Source organism: Magallana gigas, chromosome 3, assembly GCF_963853765.1.
Source record: "Magallana gigas chromosome 3, xbMagGiga1.1, whole genome shotgun sequence".
Lineage (NCBI taxonomy): Eukaryota > Metazoa > Mollusca > Bivalvia > Ostreida > Ostreidae > Magallana > Magallana gigas.
The window spans coordinates 11,332,823-11,352,342 of record NC_088855.1 but is presented as its reverse complement, the minus strand read 5'-3'; the positions used below and the strand labels follow the sequence as shown (position 1 = coordinate 11,352,342).

Sequence of the window (19,520 nt, the reverse complement as noted above, 5' to 3'; positions counted from 1 at the left end):
CAGCATGTTCAGTGGAAGAATGGCTTTCTAAAAGGAAGTGGAATTAATTATTGTGAATGCAACCTTAATTATTATAGGTCTATAGTATATTTTCATGCAATAGGCACTACAGTGAATAATCGGAATAATCTTTCATTCATAAAACTGGTTCCCACAGTGAAAGCAACATCCGTCAGCTGTTCTTACAAACTGAAACTTGAACTGCTGAAGGTCAGTGTGACTGCTTGTATGGAAAAAAGTAGAAAAACTGTTAAACCTAGTACAAAAGATGAAAATCCAAAGAATGGAAATAGAGTTAAACAAAGTGTTAATCTACAGTATTTTGTATAAGAATGAAATAATTAACCATCATTATAGAAGGTTATACTATTGGTTTTCATTCCCTATTGCATATTGTACATGTACTATTATAAACTGATAAAAAGCTGCAACTAAAAAGTATATTATATTGATCCTAAGTGTGAAACATAACATGATATGTACTTTCAATTTCAATCACATGCATTACCTTAACTTTTTTTCTTTTAGGTTCTGAAAATTCTCTAGTTTATCATATCTGCAGGAGGTATCGTATTTCTCAAAAAAAAAAAATGACAATTTTACAAACTATGGCAACATATGCCACTCTGTGGACCATATCAGACTCAGTGGAGCAAAAGTTCATCAGCAAGAAAGAGCAAATGGACTACAAAAAGTCTGTGAGAATGGTGACTGTGGGGACATTTGTGGTGGCTCCGTTAGTCTTTACCTGGATGTTCCTTGCTGAAAGAATGTTTCCAGGGAGAGCGATCAAAACTGTGGCCAAAAAGATGATAACTGACCAAGTTGTCTTCGCTCCAGTGGCCATATCTACATTTTACTTCAGTAAGTTAATTTATTCAATATTGTCAATGTGAATGATCTTTTCCCTCGGAGATGCATCTCCAGATTCTTTCCCATTGCAGGTATTTAACATTCCAGTTCCAGGGGTTGCTATGTCACCAAATGCAACCTGAGCCAATATTTGAGTCATTGAGTAAAATGTATACTTATATTGAATTCAATGCAGTTGTGATATGGTCAGACCCATGTGATGTTCAGCATCTGAATAGGCAGAGATTCAGGGAGTGCAGGTTTGAATCCGGATATATTCCGTTATCATTTTACCCTTCCCCTCACACTTAGTAGTGCCATCACCAACCCCTGGAACTTACAGGTTAACACATGCCAAGGGAAAAAACATTTGGTGATTATCTTTGAGGGGTAGGGGATCTATTAAGGGGGAGAAATGTGATGGTCAGCTGGTGCCAAATTATAGCTCTGTTGGTAGAGACTCAAATGCCTGTCTGGTCGGTCATATTTTCACCCATCCCATTTCACAACTTTTGAACTTCCATTTTATGTCTTTCTGTTCATTTTTAGAATGACAACAAGTATACATGTTTATATTCATATACGAATTAAAGATTCTACCAATATTCTTTGGGATTTTTCAGCTACGTGTATGCTTGAGAGAAAATCCCTTCAGCAGTTTAAGGAAGAGTGGCTTGTGAAATTCCCTATTACTTACAAGGTAAAAACTTCAAATACATAAAGTTCATCTAACTTAATACATAATATGTAGATGGAGCTCTGCAACACATGATCAGTCTGAAATATCTGCTGTTTTCCTGGCTTTTTAAATAATTTTTATATTTGTTCTCCATTTCCTGACACATTAAATATATATTCAGGATTTTAAAAAATGGCAGATATTTTTGGCTGTCAGATCCATGATGGATATATGCTTATCTATATACATACAATATGTTATACATGTACCTATTTAAAGGGTCTTTTAAGGACTATTAATATTATAACTGTTTTTCAAAACATTTGGTATACTGTTTGGCAATGACCAAGTAAAAATTTGATATCAGGTCTTAATACAGCTGCTTTTATTGATAACTTATCAGGGTGAAATGTCAGCACCATCTAGCCTTTAGAGTAGTCATCATTGTGATGTGTTCATACATGTGCACAGTCTTTTATTAATTAAATCTTTTAAATACATGTATCATACATGCCAACTATCCCGATTTTTGCGGGATTCTCTCGATTTCACGTCGTCAAAAATACAAATCCCGATATCCCGATTGGGATTGCCAAAATACCCCGAAATCCCGATTCTCAAAAAATCCAACCCGCTTTACGACAATAAGTCCCGATTTCAATCTAAAATTTTAAATCCCGCGCTGCTTGTTTACGCTAACCAATCAAAAAGCGGGATTATGACCGTTGTATATAGATTTATGAAATATTCAAATGCAGTTTTTTTTGTTGAAAAAAGAAAAAAAAAGATAACTTTGTGTCCTTTGTAGACTGGTATGATGTTCTGGCCATTCATACAAGCTGTCAACTTTTCTGTTGTTCCTTACAAACATCGGGCCAAGGTGATCGGATGTGCCTCCTTTTTATGGTCCATGTTTCTGTGTTATGAAAAAGAGCCTTCCGAGGTAAACGCTTGGTTTATAATTATTATCATATAAGTTAGCTGGAACTAACACAAAAAACAATAAAAATTCAAGTTAGTTGTCTAAGTTAGTCAAACTAAGGGCAATTTTCTTGAATTAGCCCTAAATTCCAAGAATCAAAATAATTCCAAACTCGAATAATACTCTGTTATAAATTTATTTTGACTAATCCAATAACCTTTGGCCAAAATGGATTTGTTAAAATCACTAGTGTAAAAGTTCACACGACTACTGATAATTACTAAAGTTATACTCAATGAATTTGATTAAAATATTTATTATACCTGTATAGTACATGTAGTAAGTTATTTTACTTTTTTTATTCCAGCCAGAAAATATGAAGCAAGGAAGTTAACAAAAGAAATATTTAGGATTTTTAATATATACATGTATACGTGCATTTTTTTCTTTTTAATTAATATTTAGAAAACTATTAATATTTTAATAAAAAATTATACCTATGTGTGATTCTGTGATACAAACCCTAATTTATTCTGCTTATTTTATATTCAGATTGCTGATTTACTTTGTTTATTTCATGGTTTATATAGTATTATCATTCTTTTAAAATGTGTTCTTCAAATCTTGTTGTTTAAACTATTCACGAATGCATGCATATATCTGTATATATGTACATGTAACATATAAGAAATCATAGTGAAAAGCACTATTGTTTAACACTTGTGTTCAAAAAAATTATTTAGCTGCAAAATCTAGTTTCAGGTGGTAACAAAGGTGATTTTTTTTTCATTCAGAAAAGCAAGGCATATTGTGTGAATTAGTTTAATTCTTTTGGAGATGCCATACCTAATATGCATTTATAATAGTATTCTATATCATTATCAACATTTTGTAACACAAATTTCAAACAAAGTAATCATTTTTCAGGCCAAAAAAATCAAAATATAATGCAACAGGCAGTTATTTTACTTTAAATTTAGATAAATGTTAATTTTAATACTTGCAATGGGGAATTATGTCACTTTCTAGCTCTTTTTATTTTATCTTAAATTGAATTATCCCCCTTTTCAACATTGCAATTTAAAACTCAACAATATGGCAGCTAGTGCATAGGGTCTGTAAGTCTCGTTTTTAGCACTGCAAGCACAAGAAAAAAGTTTTAAAAAAAAAAACAGTTTTGGCCCATTTTATTTGTACTGTTATTAAAGTAAAATATGTTGACTCCTATGTGTAAATAGGAAGCCTATTAATTACTATGGAAAAATATCAACATCACCACAAAGATTCAGGGGACATTGTAGGCCTATTGTATCATATATATGTGTCAGTTTCTTAACACCGATGAAATTTTATTTTGTTTTTTGAATAGTTTATTTAATCAGGGTGATGGAAATTGCATTGACTTAGGGGTAATACAGTGTGTAATATATGATTGTCTTTTTAATGTGTTTAAAAATTTGAATTGTAAATTATCTATAGTACATATTATTAACTCTTCCATTGGTGTATGTTACTGGTGTATTGAAATGTGTATGTTGAGTGGTAAGCAACACTTGGGGAAATCCAGACGCATTGTTGTTCTAATTTCAATTAAAATCTGTTAGGAAGATGATCAAGTTTATTAATAAGTCTACATTGTTTTTGTTTTTATTTGGAAGATTTTGTATGGGTTCACCCCAGTGAAAACATCAGTGAGTTAATCAACCACTCAAGGTTTATTTTTGTTGAATGTTGAAGTCATATATTTTTCTACTTTTTACCATCTAAACAGAAACAGAAAATTTACTCAGGGTAGATTGTTGTATCCTTGTGCAGTTTTGTTTTTTATTTTTGTTAATAATACAGTTACATATACATGTTGAAGGAAACTTCCTCTGGTATATATAAAACTTTACATGTTTAATAATGGTATTGTTAATTAAAAGACAAACTTTTAGTTAAAATGTATGAATTTGATAGATGCTTTAAGAACATCAAAATGTGATCTGAAAAATAAACTATGTAAACAAAAATTTACACCAGAGATGGTCATTCTTTTAAGGTAACTAAAGTGCATGTATAATGCAATCAATATCCATAAACGTATAGCATGTCAGCACATAAAAAACATGGCTACCGTCTCGAAGTATAAGCTAAATAGAATCATTTTAACAAGAGCTTGGACTTTGGGTAGTTGTGTCAAACAGCAATGTGACGTAGGCCTGCCTGTTTCATTGCTGGCCACTCAGCTATGGCTCTTTGAAATCAACAAGATATATCTGGCTTTTGAGCTTAGGCTACGCAATCGGTGTACATATTTCGCCTGAATCCAGTGTCATTTTTTAACTTGTTTTGACGCAATAAGTAGATAGTTACGTCCTACTGAAAGTCCAAGGCCTTTTTAAAATGGTTCTACAATGTATGGGCGCGGGTCAAAACGTGAAGATGGCTGGCCTTTTACGCCTCCAACAAGCTATTTTCGACTAATTTTGCTGCATTTTGGTGTGTGCATTTTGTGTGTGTGCAAAGTTGTGAACATTTCGCAAAATTGAAAGTTACAGTTGAACCTATGCACTCCGAAATCATGTAAAAGGTTGAACTCCAATTTACTATTTTTTCATGCATTTCAACCTCTATATCTCGAATCTTTGAAGATTTTACCTGGTTTCATAAGGTTATTTCAGAGAGCAAGGTTTAAAAACTGAAAGGGTTGAAATCTGCACAATCAAGTTCTAACCGGTTTATCGATCGGTCGAAACCTTCAGCAACCTAAAAAAAAATCACGAACTGCACGAAATAACCATGACGATGCCAGACTCTAATTTGATATAAGACGAATTGGCTATTTCTTTTATTTAACGTACATTGTTTATTAAAAAACGATTTACTTTACGATAAATTGATTAGTTTGTTATAAGAAATTAAAGCTATAATTTAAAAATAAACATTATAGAATTCGGGTTATATATATAAATTATTTCTGCAATATCGCTATTCTCATGTCCCACATGAATCACCAAAGAAAACTTTTTTATTGTAAATTGTTTCTGCCATTTCAATTGTATGACCCCTAATTGTAACAAAGTCGTAAAATTAGGATTGTGTGGCTGGAAATTGATAATTAAGCATACAAGCCTCATTGCCTTATTCTGCATTTCTTAAATTATTCGATATTTTTTAAATACCTCTTAAAGTTATCTTTTTTCCTTTCATCGATTTCAATTGCACTTCTTTCACAGGTATACAGGTATATGTATTTTTTTTAAATCGTATTAATGTGCAGCAAATAAATATCTTGGGACAGACTATATCAAGCTAGCCCTTTTTCATAGCCAGGTCACCAGGAAAATGGAGTATAACATATGTAGAAACTCTCCTATCGAAATCATCATCCCTTGGTAAAAATTTATAATATCAGGTTGACTTTCCTTTTCTGTTTCACCCCCCCCCCCCTCCTTCGAGAGCAGTGTAGTTGGGGGGGGGGGAGGGGGGTATATACTTTGTCATTTTAATATATCAGGCCCACAGAGCGTACGCGTACTGCAATGATTTTCACAAAATATATTTTTTTTTAAATTATGAACCAATTCGCTGTTAAAAGTGTAAATTTCGTTATTTTTCACATCTACTATTTTAAAAGTCGATTCGATATTTATACATGTATTCGTAAATTAGTTATAACCAATGCTAGTTCATTAAAACCGTTAACTTTGCTATGATTTGTTAACAATGGTTAAGAATATTGCCGGGGACTCCACAAAACTTCCAAGAAATTTCGCTAGCTATATCTGTGTTCGTTTTAAACGAGTTTTTCTGTATCATTAAATTGAGCCTACATTAAATATTGGATTACCTTATTAAGGTTGAATAACACACCTGGAAAAAGCTCAATCAAATTAACATTAAACTATTTGATTATGAAAGATTTAATCATAAATAAACTGTACATATGTCAAATAAGCGAAAAATTTCCAGTTTGGGGATAAAAAATGAATATATAAAAAATTCAGTTCAGTAAGTAAGAACAAAAGCCCCTTAATTCGGTATACGAACTCGGGATGTAGGGATCACAAGTCCAACACTTTATCCACTTGGCTATGGAGTAGGTGACACATTCCTGTCGATAAAATCCCTTAATAAAACGACATGTCGTTTCGGTAAGAGGTCAGCCATTTTGTGATGATGTGTTATTCCACCTTAACCGTAAAAAAATAATAAGGCTAAGGAATGATAAGTTTCTTTATTTTGAAAATACTGTAATATCAGAAATTATGAACTATATAATAAATATAATATATTTTAATAAATAATAAATTTTAAACTGTCTGTTTTACATTTTTATAGGTATTTCAAGTCCGTCTCTCAACAACCCCTGATTTATTACATGACCACGTTTCCATACTGACTTAAAAGTCTAACCCTAACGAACTGTAAAGTCTATGATTTACACTGATGCGTTATCCTAAAAGGTCAGTCCACGTATATATTCAAATAACTGTAAAATGTCATTAAACCTTGATGGAATCAGAGTACAATCATCACAGGACATTGTTTCTTGGCATACACGAAGTCTTGATGTTAGATAATTATTTAGTTACATAACCATAACCATTAACCAAGGTATGTGCTTATTTTAAGTGTATATATTCTTTATCATTTATTCATATTAAATGACGTTCATTGATTTGTCACACGCCGAACAAACTCTCTAAATCGAAGTACTGAAAGTACTAGTATCGGTTGATAATTTTTGTATGGTGTTCCGTTTGGACAATGTTGTTCACAGCAAGTGATAAATTCACAATCTTTTAAACTAATTTAAAGCTGTACAAAAACTCTAAAAATTAAAAACAAAAGTGCTTATTAGGAAAGGGTATATGTGTATTAACAGTATATTGATAAGAATAGTTCATCCTACCCTGAAATCATAACTAGTTGCACAAAAGAGCAACTTTGTGAATATGTTTTTTTCTAAAGGAAATGCAGAATTGAAAATGGATATATCAATAAATATCACAGGTAACTAAGATAGTCATATTAATAAAAGTGTACACTGTTATTCTGTATATTTTGTAGATGAAATTCATGTAAAAATGCAGAAATAGAGGTGTTAAACAACTGAACAATGACTCTTTTACAAACGATGGCAACTTATGCCACCTTGTGGACAATTGCTGACCTAATTGAACAGAAATTTATCTGTAAGAAACAGCAACTGGACCGCCAGAAGTCTCTGAGGATGTTCACAGTCGGAACATTTGTCATGGCACCAATGGTGTTTTCCTGGATGTTCCTTGTGGAACGGGCGTTTCCAGGAAGGACCTTTAAAACTGTGGCAAAGAAAATGGTAGCAGGACAGGCTGTGTTTGCCCCCTTTGCAATATCAACTTTTTATTTCTGTAAGCTTTATAAATGCAATTATTCTATAAAATGAGAATAATATTGAATGCCTAGCTGTGTTTGACTTGCTGTAAGTCCAACTTCATATTTCTTGGTTCAATTTAACTCATATAACTTAATACACATGTCAAACTTAAGTACAACATTTGGAGCATGTTCTATAAATCTTTAGTATAAAGTTCAGAAGTCAAGAAGTTTACTGCTGATATGACTTTATATGGCATGCATATTTTACAGTAAATATTTTCATCACCTTAAATTTGTTGTGCAAAATCAGGTGACTTTTGATTTTTCCATTGTTCATGTGAACATGTATATTTTCAGCAACATGTATGCTCGAGAAAAAATCTTTGCAGCAGTTTAAAGAAGAATGGTTACAAAAATTTCCAATCACATACAAGGTACCTATATATATGCTCCTTTTATGTCTTTTACAAAATGTAGAATTCATTTGCTTTAGCCAAAAATGTACCGTCCAAACATATATTATCATCGTCGGAACCCATGGGTTTTCTATCCGTTACACTGCTTTCAATGTAACAGATAAAAAACCCGTGGGTTCCGACGATGACATATTATATATTCTCTTAACATTTTGTATTATGATAAAATGATTTTGTTTCTAGTACATGAACTATTCACTTCATATCATTCTAGTACCGAGTAGATTCAAAAGCTTTTTGTGAACATTAAAAATTTTTATTCAATACCAAATATTATTTCACAAACAATATACTCAGTATGCTATTTCCTTTTTTTAAATTATAATTACATCCTGCATATCCTATACTATAGTATATCAGTATGTGGCATATAGAGTGAAATACCGGTGATTTTATTTCTTTAACCCCCCCCCCCCCCCCCAAAAAAAAAAAAAAACAAAAACAAAAACAAAAACCTACATTCACAAAACTGCTGGTGAAGTTATAAAATATATGACATATTACCAATTATGTACTTTGTTAATTTTTTCAGACTGGGGTATCCTTTTGGCCAATTGTTCAAAGTATCAATTTCTCACTAGTTCCATACAAACACCGGACCAAAGTGATGGGGTGTGCTTCCTTCATGTGGTCCATGTTTCTCTGTTATGAGAAAGAGTCTTCCAAGGTACAAGTAGATAATATTTTGTTATCAATTCTTTATTGTATTCTTAATTTTAATTTGAATATAAATTATATGATACTAAATAAATTATCATATTTAGATACATAAACACTATGTTTATCTAATTGGTGCATACTGTGTCTTTCAGTCATCCAAGAACTGGTAAAGAATAGTTGAAGCAGAATGTTGTTTTAATAACTGCACAGGAAATTCTTTTTTTTTTTCAGTTTATAGAGATAGAAGATAAAAAGGAAATTAGTTGACAGAGCAAGAGAAGATAGAAATAATAAATAATGGAGTAATTTATATTGTATTTTAATTTAGAAGTCATACATGTACATATGTCACAATTTTTTATCAACTTCACAAATACCGGTATATTTTCTTACTTTATGCCAATAATTGTTGATAAGTCTTCAATTAAATAATTAAGTGAAAGTACCAGTGTCTGTTGTTTATTGATTTCTGATATATATCACGTTACCTTTACTATCCATAATAATTTACATGAAATTTCAAAAGCAACTAATATTACATACATATTGCATGTTACTTTTGAACTTTTCTTCTCTTAAATTTTCAGAATTTCATTTTAAGCAGATCAATTTTATGGGTTACATCGAAATTTAATGCTCGTTTTTTTTTTTAAATTTTAGAGTTATTTCCCTTTTCACAGAGTTTCTTTTTTTACACTACATCAATAACTGCAGTAAATACAAGAACATAAAAAAAACCCATATACCAGTAATTAAATGTAGGTCTATATAAACATAACAGACACATCATGTCAACTGGTGTTTTTATTTTGTTCCCAATGTTAAGAAATTTTTAGATATATATAATGGTAGGAGAACATTATTATATAACATTCTGATTCACAAACACACAAGACTCTTTGTAATCTACATGTATTTAATCATATTTTTTTGTATAATATACACAAAACAAACCAGTTCTGTAGAGAAAAGTAACCAATGAGAATCTAAGTTGGTATAAATTCCACAGATCAACTTAATCAATTTACAATTACATAAATTTATGTTTTTAAAAAAAAAAAATAAAGTTATTGAAATGATTGAACGATACATTTTTTTTTAATATCCCTGCAATATAGGTCTAACAATGATCACATTTTCATTTTTCATAACTGATTAAAGTACATACAATTTGAAGGATTTCAATGCCTACATAAGATAAAATACATGAATTAATGTTTGTTGACCGTCATAAAGTACATGTATTTACAAAAGGATTCAATATCTGTATTCTAATACATGTACCGGTACCATAATCATACACTTATCTACATTACCAAATTTTTCTTTCATTCCTTCAAAATACAAAGCATGTGATATTTTGTCAAATAAGGTGCAGATATAAGTATAATTCTTTAAAAAGTTTATACTGTGCTACACAATTCATTCTTGATTATCCTTTTATAAATACTTAACATTGGACCAAATTAAAATTTTACTTCCATAAAATGAGGAATAAACCATTCATATAAACAAGGAAGATCCATCTTAAAGGGCAATATTAAAAGCAAATCAAATTTTTCTTCTTTCCATTGAATTTAAGAATAGTTCTGTCATATGGAATGAGGCTGTATACAGACAAACACACTCTCAGGCTGTTTTGGGGGTGTCATACATGACAGCACCATTAACCCTGGCATGGGTATGGACAAGTTTGGGTTGGTCCACAAATTCACTCCCATAGATGTAGATCACTGCTAGAGACACAACGCTGGCAGTGCCCCAGAATAAAATGTACATGAACTGTTCACTCCACGACTCTGCAGGCAAAAAACAAGGTCAAGAGTTATATCATATTATATTATATCATAAAAATCAATTTAAAGTTAGAGTACCAGTAACTTTCATTGTTCAACCTTATTTTGTGAAATAAACAAACAAGTCCATCGATCAAAGCAATTATTTTTCCTTCTATACCCGATAGGACATAATTATTTCATGATAAATCCATTTGTATTTAATAAATTCTAGATAATAAATTTCTTTGCCATTCATTTCAATCACAGAATTGCTATAAATCAGAAAGGAATTCAGAAATCTCTATTACATAACCTACCATCTGGCAACAATATGCTGATTAAGCACATCCCCATGGCAATAACAAATATCACAGGTACCTGTACAAAACAAAGGAAAGGATTCCTAAACATCTTTTAAAAGATGCATGTAATGAATAGCAGTATACAGGTAACATTCAGTTACAAGAAACAGTTCATACATGTGTTCTATAGCCAAGCCAAACTTGCCTTGTGTCAAAAGCTTACACATGTACATCTGTTTAAATTCATCTTGAAATGTACAATCATCAATGCCATAATACTTGAAATTGTTCCATTTTTTTAAAATTCATTGAAATGCCTTGTACTGGTAAAAAAAAAATTTAAAGTACATTTCATCGAAAATTTAGAATTATACATGCTGGACTTACTGCATAAAACTTCCAATCTCTTTCTGCCTGCAGAGGAGAGGGCCTGGAAATTCCTTCATTTTCTTCCACAGTGTAGTTACCCAAGATCAAATCAATAGCATCCTGGTAAAAGAAGTTCATTAAAATCTACCGAATGTATTAAATACTAAAGATGATTTTTATTTTAATCCGACAATTTTTTGTTATTTGAATATTGAAAATGAAGGAGAGAGTGATTCTGACAAGGGAGAGCACTCTTTAAAACTTGAGACAAGCAACAGTTTACCTGTCGAAACCCATCCCCAAAATTATTCTTAAAATATCTAATCAGCGAGTTCCAACCATCCATGACAAGCCCCATCTTGGTGCGTTTTCCCTGCCTAAAAATAATTCAAAGCAAATCAGATAATGGACAAGTCACACAATTATATTCAAAGGAATACAGTCCTTCTGTTAACACCAATAATTAGTATCACGCTTTGCTTTAAATTAATAAATACTGGTACAAGCTCACATACCGGGTGAAATCTGTTTTAAGAGCACCTGTTCCTGCATATTGCTTGGACACTGCATCCGCATTGTCTGCCCAGACTGACAAAGAGACGAAATCAGATACCGAGGAAATAGAACAAACTGAATATCTGCTTTCTTGCAAAAATACTTCTTGCGAACGTTAAGAAAATGCAAATAATGTTATTCAATTACTGCAAATAACCACAGTGTATGTACATGAGCAATAAATAAATCTTTTGTTTTAAAAAATTTCTTTTACAAGATTATTTCACTGTTAAAGGACGATACATGTACATGTACTTTCTGCAGTGCTAAGAAAACACCAAGAAAGAGCAACATAAATAAACACATAAATTTTTAATATGTATTTTGATTTATTGAAAAAAATAAAGCAATTCTAACTAACTTACTGTTATTGAACTTAGATATGAAGGTTTTCATGTCCGTTATTCTTTGACTTGCTTCTAACACACCCAGACGCTGTTAAAAAGATATCAAAAATATCATATCATCTGATCAATCATAAAATATTAAAGTGATCTCACTTGTAAAAGATTTTACACATATAAACAGAAGATTTTGAAAAATTATTTTCACTCAAATGTTTGTCCGCTCATTTTTTATTCATCTAAAATGAAGTCATAGTATATGGCTTACAGTTAGCTGTGTTTCTAGGATGATCCTGGCAAGTAACCCCTGCACAACATTGGTACGGTCCAAACAATCTATACAGTTTGTTCTGAACACCCCTTCTTGCTGACTTAGAACATTCCCATCCTTTGATATGGCAAAATATCTAAAAAAAATTGAAAAGCATCCCAATATAAAAATTTACCTTGCCTTAATATGTGTAAAATTACGATAATATTGTCAAACAAAAATATGACACTTTTTTGTATAGAAACCAAAAAGTTATTACACATTTATACAATCAATATTACAAAAAGAATTAATTGTGTTAGTTGATTTTAGATTTCATAGTTTGGCTTCAATATTTAACTGTAAAAAGATAAGGCATGACATTCATTGTAAGATTTCTAAACATACATGTACAAACTGATCATATTAAGTCATAAAAGTCTTATCTGCCATATTTACAGGGAAAGACTCGTACCCAAATCTCTTGACATCCTCTCCAAGTCTATCTGTCAGCAATGATAACCGATCCCATCTCATTTTTCGACACTCATGGTGGAAGTCAAAATATTCATATCTACCAAAAATAAATGAAGGTATTCTATACATGTATGAACAATAAAAAAAATAAACTAATTAGACTCCATAATGACATGTATCACATTTTAAACTCTCAAGTTGCCTCTGAAGGATTCTGAATTTGTCTCTTTGGTTCTTTGTTTTTCCTTAAACCTATTGATTCTAAATGCTACATATTATATCAGATTTGCTCTTGAACTTCAGACCAAAATATGCCTACCTAATTTTCGGATTTTGTGTGTTGGTCACTGATTGAGAAAATGCCTTTTCTAGCTGCCCTTCTCCACCTGTATGGTTAATCTGTAGCATCAAAAAACAGGTTGATAATCTTATAACACAGAAAAGAAATTAATACATTTTTCTTCCATGTTAAATGAAATTGATAAAAAAAATTTCCTTGATCATTTCTCCTTGACATAAACAAGTCTGAAGCAACAGAATCATATTGCATATTTGCATACTACAATTATGCCAAAACCACATATTTTTATGCATTGCTATATAATATAAACTATCAGCACTTACCAAATTAATTAACACTTGATCACCATAATTGTACACTAAATCATCAAAATGTCTTTTAAAGACCTCTATCTGAAAACATACACAAGTAAAACATTTTTGTCATAAACAATAAATGTATGGCAAAGTTCACGGAGTCCCTTTACACGTAACTTTTTAATGCATACATGAAAGTACTTTATAAATATTAAAACACTTTGATTTTGAGCAATAAATGCACATTAAAATATTGAAATTAAAAATTCAAAAAGTCAAGGAGATTGGATGGTCAACAAATTAATCATCAGGCCTACCTAAAGATTTAAGAAATGATTTGTTTAGATGTATACTATTATCTAGCTAGTAGAGAAAAATCTGTATATATTTTAACCATCAACACTTTACAATTTTTCTGTATTTTTATATAGAACTCTTCTTCTAAAGGAGATCAATACAGTCTAAAATGGTCACAACCATAAAGCCCTCTTAAAAAAATTTAATCTGAGAAACAATGCAATATGTTCATTGGATATACTAACATGACTAGATGTGTTCATTTTAAACTTAGGCTTGTATTGTAGATTGGGTCTCTGAGTCCAGAACAGGGGAATGGAGCCTCTGACCTAAATCATAAATAAAGTTATCATATTTTGAATCATCACACTACCAGCCAATTCTTCAACAACAACAACAAAACAACAACCTGAAAAATCTCAATAACATTATAAAATCAATAAGCATAAATCTTTGTTTAAATTGAATAGTTTCCCTCTCATTTACACATACATATATATGAGTGATAATTATCATACAATATGTTATAATACCCCATTTGATTAATTCTTTATTGTACATCTACATATTGTACATGATTAAGAGCTTACCTGAACATAGGAGCACTTATTGCCCTCATACTGCACAATCTGTTCTGTTTCCACAAAGTTGGCCACCTGTCCCTCAGTGTCGATGCCTCGGACATAGAACCTGGTACCAGCCCGGTACACAGAGCGCCGGGAAACCAGGATGTAGTCAAAGCTCTTGTTGTTGATTGTACACGACTGGCATTCTATGACTGTCACAGATCAAGGACAACTCTTATTGTCAAAAACACTTGGCTTGAGAGTCCCTTTGTGACTGTGTGGGTGTTTCAGTAACCATATTCAAAATTTTCTAGACAATGTTTGTGCCAAAATTGTCTGGCTGTTATATACAATAAAGTAATCTAATCATATCAGGACGAGAGTTTTAGAAATAAGTGTGGTAGAGCACTAGGTACTAAACTCTGTATAATTTGTGTACTGGTAATCATGATTTACTAGTCCAAAAAGTTGCTACAATGCTGAAATAGTATTTTCATTTTGTTTTAGTTGGTCAAACAATAGCATTTGTTCAGTGAAGCCTTGAAATTCAAATGTTATATCTAGTTTATTTAAAGCATATATACCAGCCAGTATAATAACGTTTTTTCATTAATTGATATTTCTTAGTGTATCTGCCCACAGGACACAATCATATTAAGGCTTAAAAAAAATAAAAAATGTTTGATCATTTCAAGAAAAGTTAATGATAATGATTAGACATTTTGTTTCCAAATGAGGATACATCCATGTACAATGGGCAGACAATACCGGCCAAGCTCTGACTGCTGGGAGAGTTCCCTCAACAGGTGTCCATTCCAGGTAAATCTAGGATCTGCCTATAAATACATGTATAAAAGATGGATTAAAGATAGCCTATGCTCAACACTGAAGTCCTAAAAGAGAGCTAAAATAGAATATTGCATACAAAAGAAGTACATGTATTCTGCTTAACTTTAAAAATTTTCCTTTTGATTGCACATTTGCTTTATGTATGTAAATTAAATGAAATCCATAATTCTGAAGATTGCAAACTTTGAGAAACAGAGAAAAAAGAAATCTACTTTCCACCCCCCCCCAAAAAAAAAAATTTACAACCAAATATAATATGTTTAGAGTGTACTGAGAATGAATGACCAAAATGAATGAACCCATTAAGAATTAGACTCAGATATTTATAGAAAATGAAATGCATGTAAATTAAGTGTGCTTTGTTTACCCTCTCTAGGAGTGACATTGAGTGGAAGTCGGGACTGGTGTTGTAAAGTCTCTGGAAGCTGTGGGTCAGATCATAGTTATTGCTGTAGTAGTAACTCTCCATCTTCAGGGCATTGTCAAGCATGCTTAGATAGGTTTTATTGTGAGCATTCTACAAAACACAAACATAAGTTACTTCTTTAGTTACTGATAAATGTATATCCTCTCTCTCTCTCCTCTCCCTCTCTTTTAAAATATGCATGCAATTCAAACCCATAATAAATGTAAAAAAAAAAAAATAGAATGTGAAGTTTGTTGATTTAACAATTTGCAGGATAAAAATTCCTTGATTCTTAAATATCAATAAATTGATGTAAAATTATAAAATTCTAAGAGCTAACATTTTGCTTCAATTAAAAACATTAAACATATAGGGAGAACTCTGGTAATTGCAACTGTTTACATGATTTGATTTCACATATATCCTGCTTGAATAAATAAACAGCTTGATGTCACAGACCTGTTGCTCTGTAAGATGTAGCAGGGTCCTTTTGAACGACAAGACTTCTGTGCTGACAACTTTCCACACAGTACGGCCATCAATATCACCAATCTTCTCCCTCTTTGTGATAACAATCAAGTATGGACCTACATAATACATTCATAATTTAAATAAAACTTTAAAATATCAATAGCAGTATGCATGTAATTCAACAATCTAAAATATTCTTATCCATTCATTCAATAACAAATGGATTTGTCTGACCGTTAAACAGTCATGTACAAAGATCTTTGTATACAGGTTGATAGAAAATAGTTGAAAAGAGAGTCAACTGAATGACTTGTAAAAAGCTTAACATTCACCTGCTATAAGCCTGATCATCCCAAATATTCCATAGATAATCTTGGTTACACTGGACTCAGGCAACTGTCCTTTGTTTGCTGCAAAGAGAATGGCAGATATAACTCTCAATATGAGGGACCATTCCCCTGAATTTTATAAACATACATAATTCATGAATATGTAAAGCAAATGTAAAAAAAACAAAAATGACAGTAAGTAGTTTTAATATGATTACAATCATAGAATTATCCGAGATATTTGAGCCACAGTTACTATAAGATTTATTTTATAACAGTGCACACATCAAAAGTTAACAGTTTTTCAATAATGTCTAAAGAAAAATTTGATTAGACCCTTGTTTTGTTTTCATTACAAAAATAGAATTTCATATATTGTGTTGATTTTTGAGCAGATATAAACGAAGGCAGCTAAGAAATGAATGATAACAAATTACCGGTACATGAAACTCATGAATGTAAGACATAATTTATCCATGTAGAAATTCAAGTTTATTCCTTCATACCTTGGAGGCTGATTTCTTGTGACACTCTGTCGATAACCAACAGTTCATCAATCCCAGAATCTACAGGCTGGATATAAAACTTGTCTGTTGTTACATGACTGAAAGACAAAAACAATATATATCGGTATACCAGTATATACAAATTATAAGGGTTCAATATGGTATTCTATCTATTGGAATGATATATATATATATATATATATATATATATATATATATATATATATATATATATATATATATATATATATATATATATATATATATATATATATATGTATTTGACTATGTTTTCTAAATGCATGATTCGTTAAATGTAAATATAGAATTGTTAACAATTTGAAATTTGTATTAAATCATTTGTATATTACATGTATCATTTGTTATACTGCTTAAGTTTCAGTAATTTTTGGTTCATAATCCTTTTGATGCAAGTTTGACATTGTTTAAGAAAAGTAACAAACTATATCCATAGAAAGCTAAAACCTGTATTCATAAAGATTTTTCTATCTGCATCTAAGAATTCCTTATTTTCCAAAAGCTTTTCAAATATAATTTCTGTCGGATCATTCAAAGATTTAAAGAGTTCAGCACAATCTCAGTTCTAATCTTTTTCAAACGTTTACACACTGTACATCCTTAACTTTTATAACTGTATGTTTTACAGGAAATCATAAAAAAGGAAAGGAATTCATTGCAATGGCCATGCCCATTAAACCTTAATTTTAATGTAACCAAAGGTTAAAAAGAGCTTGCTCCTGTGGAATGTATGTACTACCTTCCTGTTTCTGTGCAGACTAACTGATAAATATAGATTAGTAGGTCTAATTTCATATTTCTAAATTCCTTCCTGGTGTTCACTGGACATTCTCTTTGCTATATATATGTTGTGGAGCATTAAGTTCAGTGGTCTTGACTTCAGTATTTATAGTCCAGTAACTTTAAGGTCATTGTTTCGAGTCCCACTGTGGTTTCCTGATGATGCCTTAGATAATTACGACAGTTTATCTACATTGTCTCAGTCCACCCAACTAAAATTGGGTACCTGCTTATGCTGGGAGTTAACCTGTGATGGACTGGTGTCCCATCCAGTGGGAGTCAATTAATGACTCTCATCTTATTAGCACCAGTGAAATTGGGGATAAGCATAGGCCTTGTGCGCCTTCATGGCTCAGAGAAGGATTTTAACTTATATTTTACTGTGCTCACTATATCATATAAGTGTCACATGTGATTATGTTACACTGATTACATAGAGTGGAATTATAACTAAGTATCATCATTATCATGAAGTGGGTCTGAACACACTGGGTCAGATCAGTTATAAAAAAAAATAATAAGTTATACATAACCCAAGGTTATATTCATAACATTCCAACATCTTAATTTTTATCATTCGATAGAGATAATCGTATTATCGAGTATTCACTATAGTACGAGGCCTCTCAGTTCGAATCATACGTTTTTATTAACCAATCGATGACTTCTTCAGTTCTTGAGCAGTTGAGCCGGTTGCATGATTTGAAATCGATCGAAAAAACTAAATTTTTCATTATCGATTGATAAACAATAGTAAGTATCATTCCAATACTGTACAATACACAATAAATCATAATTAAAGTATTTAACTTAAAAGTAAAGACAAACTTTAACGCCCACTTACAGATGGAACGATTCGTGAACCGCCATCTTCAATGTTTTCTACGTGGACTAAAACTTACCTCACAGCACAGAAGAGTTTATCAAGGATCACAGAGGCGGATCAAGTGGTGACAGCACACCAGTGAATTGAAGGCACGCTGGTAAACTGACTTCACAACCGTCTTTTTTAGGAGAGAGAGAGAGAGAGAGAGAGAGAGAGAGAGAGAGAGAGAGAGAGAGAGAGAGAGAGAGAGAGAGAGAGAGAGAGAGAGAGAGAGAGAGAGAGAGAGATTTTTGAAATTCCAGCTCAATCAAGCACCTTTTCCGACAGGATATATTTTCCAACATGTGATTCAATTTAATCTCATGTTGCATGAATAAACACGTGAATGTACACAATAAAAAATGAATACAATAAAAAGCAAGATACAAGATGTATAATGTATAACATACACGTACCCCTGGCAAATAACTCCAGCTCTCAACAACCTTTCAGTCATGCTTAATTAGTTAATTAATAAACTTGCGATTACTTTTAATTGTATACATACACAAAAGTGATCTGATCTAAAAAATTAATTTAAACAATATTTATTGATGTTTATCAATAGCAGATTCATGTACAAATAATTGACTAAGTATAAGATAGGAAAACAAGCCAAAAAGCTTATACATATCCCTCTCTTAGGTAAGAGAAATAGCTAGGAGAGGTGCAAATCACGTAAAGAAAGAAAACCCCCAGAAATCTTATATAAAGGAGAAAAAACATTAAAAAATATAAAATAACCAGTTTTACATGTTTTATATATGTCTTTAAGGTAGTACTTTGTATTAAACATATTTCATTA

General features: G+C 31.4%; 3 protein-coding genes across 5 annotated transcripts; 2 read left to right on the top strand and 1 right to left on the bottom strand.

The window, feature by feature from the left end:
• The first annotated feature begins 24 nt into the window (after positions 1-24).
• Positions 25-4,084, top strand: LOC105325467 (mpv17-like protein). Its single transcript, XM_011425044.4, has 5 exons — positions 25-210; positions 529-864; positions 1,476-1,552; positions 2,340-2,474; positions 2,821-4,084. Exons 2-5 carry the CDS (start codon positions 591-593, stop codon positions 2,845-2,847), a joined length of 513 nt encoding a protein of 170 aa, XP_011423346.1. The 5' UTR covers positions 25-210; positions 529-590; the 3' UTR covers positions 2,848-4,084.
• Positions 4,085-6,765: 2,681 nt separating this feature from the next.
• Positions 6,766-9,342, top strand: LOC105325469 (mpv17-like protein). 2 transcript variants are annotated; one of them, XM_020066020.3, is made up of 5 exons: positions 6,766-6,901; positions 7,509-7,831; positions 8,157-8,233; positions 8,808-8,942; positions 9,167-9,342. In XM_020066020.3, exons 2-5 carry the CDS (start codon positions 7,558-7,560, stop codon positions 9,200-9,202), a joined length of 522 nt encoding a protein of 173 aa, XP_019921579.3. In that variant the 5' UTR covers positions 6,766-6,901; positions 7,509-7,557; the 3' UTR covers positions 9,203-9,342. The 2 variants fall into 2 exon arrangements, with proteins under 2 accessions (XP_019921579.3, XP_065934560.1); XM_066078488.1 differs by having other exon boundaries at positions 6,842-7,052.
• A 382-nt stretch (positions 9,343-9,724) lies between these two features.
• On the bottom strand, positions 9,725-18,753 carry LOC105325477 (phosphatidylinositol-3-phosphatase SAC1). 2 transcript variants are annotated; one of them, XM_011425056.4, is made up of 18 exons: positions 18,695-18,753; positions 17,032-17,129; positions 16,529-16,606; positions 16,185-16,312; positions 15,687-15,836; positions 15,213-15,306; positions 14,495-14,682; positions 14,150-14,233; positions 13,635-13,703; positions 13,330-13,409; positions 13,009-13,107; positions 12,552-12,690; positions 12,305-12,374; positions 11,900-11,972; positions 11,668-11,761; positions 11,403-11,504; positions 11,031-11,091; positions 9,725-10,734 (listed from the first exon to the last, which is right to left on the bottom strand). In XM_011425056.4, the coding sequence occupies exons 1-18, from the start codon at positions 18,718-18,720 to the stop codon at positions 10,565-10,567; spliced, it is 1,803 nt and encodes a 600-aa protein (XP_011423358.4). In that variant the 5' UTR covers positions 18,721-18,753; the 3' UTR covers positions 9,725-10,564. The 2 variants fall into 2 exon arrangements, with proteins under 2 accessions (XP_011423358.4, XP_065934559.1); XM_066078487.1 differs by lacking the exon at positions 18,695-18,753 and adding an exon at positions 18,493-18,599.
• Between the last annotated feature and the right edge of the window lie 767 nt (positions 18,754-19,520).